Source organism: Peromyscus leucopus, unplaced genomic scaffold (assembly GCF_004664715.2).
Source record: "Peromyscus leucopus breed LL Stock unplaced genomic scaffold, UCI_PerLeu_2.1 scaffold_480, whole genome shotgun sequence".
Classification (NCBI taxonomy): domain Eukaryota; kingdom Metazoa; phylum Chordata; class Mammalia; order Rodentia; family Cricetidae; genus Peromyscus; species Peromyscus leucopus.
In genome coordinates, this window is record NW_023505377.1 from 1 (window position 1) to 7,006 (window position 7,006).

A 7,006-nucleotide genomic window follows, 5' to 3' on the forward strand; every position below is an offset into this window, starting at 1 on the left:
ACCTTGGCACCTGCTAAAGTGATGTCTAGATGATCTTCTCTTCAGGTAGGTTTGTAGAGTTGGTAAGAGGAATTTTAAAGATGGGACTTCTATCCTGGTTCCTGTGAGTGAGCCATACATTAAAGCAAAGCACTTATGGTCACACATCTGAACCCAGTCCTTTTCTTGGTAGCCATGTGTCACTGGCCCAAATGTGGGAATGGGACAAAACCACCAGCAGGGTTTATATTTTCATACTCATGAACCTGTTGGTAAGTAGCATACTACATTTCTTAGTATATGTGGATCAAAACTACCACGTGTGCTCTGAGGAAGAAGTGTGTCCACCATTGTGCTATTTGATATATATGAAGAAAGAGGCCCAGAAAAAAAAACAGCAAGGAGGGTCTATCCAAGCAAAGATCTACCCCAAATAACACTGATGTGGTCCCTCAACATAGCACTAACATGGGACCCACCAAGTAACTGGTGTGGAATCCAAGTGAAGTGCTCTGGCAGTTACACCTTGGCCTCAGCAACACCCCAGTGTATTATTTAAGCAGTGTCAATACCTAGTGATGTTTTACCTTCCTTCTCTCTCTTATCTAACTCCCAGAGCCACTGAAAGCAACCATCAGTCCCAGGAAGGTTAAAAGCAGCGTGGGCAGCCAGGTCTCCTTGTCCTGCAGCGTGACAGGAAACGAGGACCAGGAACTCTCCTGGTATCGAAATGGTGAAATCCTCAATCCTGGGAAAAATGTGAGGATCACAGGCTGAACCACGCAAACCTTATCATGGATCACATGGTCAAGAGTGACGGGGGCGCCTACCAGTGCTTTGTGCGCAACGATAAGCTGTCTGCTCAAGACTATGTCCAGGTGGTCCTTGAAGGTCAGTGCGCAGCATTGGAGGGTGCACTCCAAACAGAATCCAGGGCAGCATGGGATGGGGAGAGAGCCATGCAGGCCCACTAAATGGGAGAAGACAGGCCACACTACCTGTCTCTCCATCTATTGACTGTGACCTCACTAGATCAGGCAAGGGGAGAGAGTGTTCTGATAAGGGAGGGTGACACAGTGTTGGATAAGAAGTGTGATCTAGAACTGTATGAATGTTTCCCACTGATGTTTGAAGTTACTTGCCAAAAGATCAACACTTGAAACTAGAGCCTTGGGTTATTTGCCAGTTCATTTTTTAGTTATGTAGTTTCAGTACTACCTTGTTTGGGGGCTGTGGGATGCATGAATAGAATGTTTGTTTGGGGTCTACCTGATAGGTACATTGTGGGATATTTAGGGACATTTATGGCCTCAACTCTCTTGATGCCAATAGTTCCTCCTCCAAGTTGTGAACACACACACACACACACACACACACACACACAATGTCTCCAGATATGAGCAAATCTCCCCTGAGCTGTAGGGCATTGACAGGACTGTCCCACACTTAAGAAGAAATTAGTGTCAGTAATAATCTCAATTTCAGCAGGATGTTTGTTTGGACAAAAATATGACCTCTGCTTGGTGCCATTGTCTGTAGCCTGGTCAATATGTCCCCAGACTTAGTTGTGAGGAATGTGTAAGGAATTGCCTTGGGGTAGAATAACTCGGGCTCTGTTTGCTTTTCTTAATTAGTTACTGAGTACTTAAATCTTCAAGCTCATCCATCATCCAGGGAATGGAGCTGTGACAGGTGACATTTAAGCAAGGCATATATTTATCACCAGATAATTGAAACGGCTCCTGTCTATGTATGTGTGTGTCTTGATGGGAATTGTATCATTAGCTATCATTTAAAATCCATCCATTATCAGTTGGTGAAAGTGATGAAATTACTTTTCTGTAGCCCAAGGTTAGAATAAGGAAAACCCATTACCAGGTGTGAGTAGGTTAAATCTGCCTGACACTAAGAGAACAGCTCCGTTATTGTGCCTTTAGCCTCAGCTGCTCTGTAAGAAGCGGCACGCTCAGCAATGATGATGCAAGCATTGCTCCAGACAGTGAGGTCTGAACGCAGGGGTGAAAGGACTCGAAGGCACAGCCCTGGTGTTAAATGCCTGACACCACTTCGCACATAATAATTAAGAGAAAAAGTAATCAATTTGCATGGAGCTGGAGCTGCTAGTCAGGATGCACCCGGGTCCTCCCAGAGTCACTATTTTTAGCTTCTCTGGGAAAGAAAAGGAAGTGATTACCTGTCTAGGTCCTGTTACCTCGGTAACTGTCTCAAGTAACTAAGAAAACGTAAAGAGCATATTGATCACCCACAATGATGTCAAAAGGGTTCCTGTTATCAGAGTGACAGCTAGGCCGATCCCAAAGACACTCAGGTCTCACTGGGAAAATAATGTCTGCCTTCATCTTCACAAGGCCAGTCACTGTAAGAGAAAGAGGGCTGGTGTGCCGAGAACATCCCCAACTTATTTATCTCAAGTCATTTTCTGTTTAAGATGAGAAGATTCATCTCATTTTTCTTTCTTCTGAGAGGTGGTAGGGCCAATGTCACAAAAGAAAGAATACATATCTAGAATTTGATGCACAACTGTGCCTGACCAGTCATTCTCTCGGGCAGCTCCTATGGTTCCCATTATAAGAGCTGGATTAACTTAAGATTATAATAATCTCAGCATACAGTGGACTCTCCATGACTGTGGATGGAGTAAAAAGTCTAGGAGACTTTGCCAGGAGGCCGAATTCCCTGGAACCTGTAATGGTGGGTTTGTGATTAAACAAGGAAAACAAGAGATTCATGCTCTGGGAGTGAAGACACGGCACCTATAAGACGAGCTTTCGTGCACATGAAAATGGCATTTGGAAAGGACAGACAACATACAGAGAACTGAGAAAACCCCAGAGTGAACAGAGTGATGGACTGGTCACTGGGAAGAAGGGACAGGGATAGACTGACGGCAGCATCCACTCGACTTTGAGGACACCTCAAGTCCAGTGGTGCAGAAACTAGAAGAAAAGCCAAGTGCCCAAGCCTGCAGAGCTAAGAGGGGCAGGCACCTCCATGGGAGAGTGGAGCAGAAGGTACGCGAAGGAAAGATACAGAAGAAAACCCCACACCTTCACGAAGTCATCTTAGAAAACTTGGTTGGCACATGGACTGCAGTGTGGATGGGAATCTAATTCTGCCACTCAAAGACACTAAAAAGAAAACAACACCAATTCACAAAACAAAACCAAAGCAGACAACAGAAAAAGACTTAGGGCTACCCATAAGTTAGGATTAGTGAACAAAGTATATCATTCCAAATTGAAATGTATATGATGACTTAAAGGAAAATATAAAGTCTGTAAAGAATGAACACGTAAGGAAAACCAGCCCTTGGGAGGCTGAGGCAGGAAGGTCATGAGTTTGGAGCCATCCTGGCTACATAGTGAGACCTTATTAAAGGGGTGTGTGTGTGTGTGTGTGTGTGTGTGTGTGTGTGTGTGTGTATAAAATAGATAGGTAGATGATAGATATCTATATATATGAATTTTACATTGACATGGGAAAGTAGGGATCTTATAGTGGGAAGTTGATTTACAGTGTAAATATAAGAGGCTAAAAGACTAAAAACTGCACAAGCTTGGAAAAATAACCAAGCTGCAGGATTCCTCCCACTAGTTCTGAAGTCTCACTATGGAGCATGGTAGGTGTGATCTTGAGATGTGTCCACACATGGGTAGTCAACTGAATTTCACAAGGATACAGATAATCAACAGATAAAGATTACAACAGCCAACAACAGCCATGTGCATATATAAATGTGAATAAACAACTCAACCAACATCTAGAACTTACATAAAATTAATTTGATATATATTTTAGACTTGAATGTATAATATTAAACCATAAATGTGTTAAAGGAATACAGAACTGTTCCTAATTTAGAGACAGCACACAGAAACGCAAAAGTCAAAGTATAAAGGGGACCACCTGGGAGAAACTGTTTTAGACTCACACACTACCAGGTATTCTGTACATTGTATGATTGTCTGACAGATATCTGTGTAATTTGCAAAGGACACCTAACAAATAGATCCTTTTAAATTAGCAAATATTTACTTGTATTCCTTATATAATTTAGAAGTCAGGGCTGGAAAGATGGCTCAGCTGTTCAAAGCACTTACTGCTCTGGAGAGGACCCAGGCTCCAGCACCCACATGGTGATTCACCACAGCCTGTAACCCCAGTTCCTGAGGACCTGACACTTTCTTCTAGCCTCTGAGGACACTATACACATGTGATATACATATATGCATGTAGGCAAATATTCATACACATGAAATAGAATGAAAAACCTAAAAATATTAATCTAAATAAATTGTGGCTGGGCAGTGGTGGCTCACACCTTTAATCCCAGCACTTGGGACACACAGGCAAGCAGATCTCTGTGAGTTCAAGGCCAGTCTGGTCTACAGAGTGAGTTCCAGGACAGGCTCCAAAGCTACACAGAGAAACCCTGTCTTGAAAAAAACAAAACAAAATCCACAAATCCAAAACTGAAAGTCAGTCTGATAGCCAAACTAGTGGAAACGCATGAACTGTGAACCAGTGGCTGAGGAGCCCCCATGGAACTGGACCAAGCCCTCTGGATAAGTGGGACAGTTGATTAGCTTGAACTGTTTAGGAGGCCCCCAGGCAGTGGAGCCGTGACCTGTCCTTAGTACATGAGCCGGCTTTTTAGAGCCTGGGGCCTATGCTGGGACACTTTGCTCAGCCTTGGTATAGGGAGGAGGGGACTGGACCTGCCTCAGCTGAGTCTACCAGGCTGGACTGACTACCCAGGGGAAGGAGACCTTGCCTTGGAGGAGGTAGGAATGGGGGGTGGATTGGGGGAGAGGCCTAGGGGATGAGAGGAGGGAGGACGGGGGAAATCCATGGCTGTTTTGTGAAATTAAGTTAATTATAAAGTAAAAATATAAAAAAAAGAAAAATGAGTAGAAAATTTGGGTGACACTCCTCAAAAAAAAACACAAAAATGATGAATAAATGCTAAAAAAGAAAAAGAAAAAAGAATCCCAAAATTTTGGCTAGCAAACATGAAGTCCTAGGTTCAATCTCCAGGTACAAACACAACCAATCAGTCCACCAAACAACCTAAAATGTCCCTATGCTGTGTCTGGCAGAAATGGACAAGTACTTAAATATGAGGAAATATAAGACAAACTCAATATTTGTAACTGACTTAAAAAATATTCTTCTAAATTTTTCAAGTCAAGAAATGAAACATTCCAGAATATTCTAGATTCCAGAGAATTAAAGAGACATAGATGTAAATATAATATATAATGCTGATGGTACTGGGAAAGAATTTTCTTTAACATTTCAAAGGTCTTTTCTCATCACTGAACATAGAAGTAAAATGTCTGCATCCCGAGGGTGCTAGGCTATCAACCAGCACAGAGGAGACACGCAATTGTCTGAGGGTCTCCTCCAGCCACGAACACTTGAGCTGGAGTGAAGAAGTAAGGGTTCAGGAACCCCGGTGAGGAGAAATGAAATGTGTAAGAGGATAAGGCTAAGAGTATTTCTCCCAGTACCTTTATTTTTTATTCTAAACTATGGGCAATCTCTACAAACACTGGGGGGAAAATAGAGAAAGCAGCTCTGGGGGGTGCAGAATCCTCGTCTGTGGCTTCGGGTGGGCGCGTGCATGCTTTGAACTTCAGTCATGGGATCTCTCATCATTTATCTCATTCTGGTAAGGCCCTCGGGAAGGAGATGTTACCTCCCAGGCATTCTTTCCTTGGAAACTGGCTTTTCCCTGCAGCAGGGCCCCCTGGGAAGGTGCTGACCACCCACTCATCCCGAGCAATACACAATGAACTTGGCAGCAGTTTACGGTGGGCATGTGCCACTTCCCTTCTCGTTTTGTCTCCCTGCAGATGGAACTCCCAAAATCATTTCTGCCTTTAGCGAGAAAGTGGTGAGCCCTGCAGAACCGGTGTCCCTCGTGTGCAATGTGAAGGGGACACCCTTGCCCACGGTCACCTGGACCCTGGACGATGACCCCATCCTCAAGGGCAGTGGCCACCGCATCAGCCAAATGATCACATCTGAGGGGAACGTGGTCAGCTACCTGAACATCTCCAGCTCCCAGGTCCGGGACGGGGGTGTCTACCGCTGCACCGCCAACAACTCGGCCGGAGTCGTCCTGTACCAGGCTCGAATAAACGTAAGAGGTGCTTGTCAAATCAGCTCCTCGAACAAACACACACGACTCATTGTAGCAGGGGCAGGGTGCTGCATGCTCTGGGCTGAGCCTTGCGATGTGCGAGGGAGGAACGGTCCCTCCTTCTCCCTGCCCTCTCCTCCCTACTCAGGAATGGCGCTCATGGGCCGGTGTTGAAAATGGCATTTTGGTCTCTGTAGTCAGCTTGTCTACTTTCTGTCCTTTTACACCTATCCACTTGATCCTTCTTTCCTGGTTTATGCTCTGCATGCCCTTTTTCTCCTTCCTTTTCTCCCGTCTCATGACATCCATGGTAAGCCTTCACATCCAGGGTACCTAACTCACATCCATAACGCGGCGGCGGCGGCATAACCTCCATCTGCATTATCCTCCTGACAGTCAATCAGTGGCTGTCGGCATTTTCACCAGAAGAGCATGGCGGTGCAGTGTAGACTAGTTACGTTTTATTAGTTAAACTGCCTTTTATCTTGTAATTCAAAATATTTTCATAGAAGTAGCTGATGAGAAGATTTCAGCATTCATTGACTCAGTTGAGAGTAGTAAAAGGGAAAAAATATTTTTAGTAGAAAATGCCAAATGCCGAGAAACTGAGACAAAAAAGGGTGTGCTTACATAAAAATAATTGGTTTTCACCAAAGGAAAAGTGTACCCATTTCCTTCCATGAGATGTGCCCTTAAATTATTTTTCAAGAGTTTCCTTGTGTCTCTCCAGGCCCTGCAAGCATCAGACCGATGAAAAACATCACTGCAATAGCCGGGCGGGACACATACATTCACTGCCGTGTGATTGGCTATCCATATTACTCCATCAAGTGGTACAAGAACGCTAATCTGCTTCCT

General features: G+C 44.3%; 1 protein-coding gene across 1 annotated transcript; it reads left to right on the forward strand.

Moving 5' to 3' along the window:
- The first annotated feature begins 756 nt into the window (after window positions 1–756).
- LOC119087242 (Down syndrome cell adhesion molecule homolog) lies at window positions 757–7,000 on the forward strand. The gene is made up of 3 exons (XM_037201940.1): window positions 757–870; window positions 5,859–6,148; window positions 6,879–7,000. Exons 1-3 carry the CDS (start codon window positions 774–776, stop codon window positions 6,900–6,902), a joined length of 411 nt encoding a protein of 136 aa, XP_037057835.1. The 5' UTR covers window positions 757–773; the 3' UTR covers window positions 6,903–7,000.
- Window positions 7,001–7,006: the final 6 nt, after the last annotated feature.

Bases quoted from the DNA above. Each gene is read 5' to 3' on its own strand.
- LOC119087242 (XM_037201940.1), top strand. From the start codon at position 774: ATGGATCACATGGTCAAGAGTGACGGGGGCGCCTACCAGTGCTTTGTG. The intron at 871-5,858 runs GTCAGTGCGCAG...GTCTCCCTGCAG, and splicing joins TGTCCAGGTGGTCCTTGAAG to ATGGAACTCCCAAAATCATT. The intron at 6,149-6,878 runs GTAAGAGGTGCT...GTGTCTCTCCAG, and splicing joins TGTACCAGGCTCGAATAAAC to GCCCTGCAAGCATCAGACCG.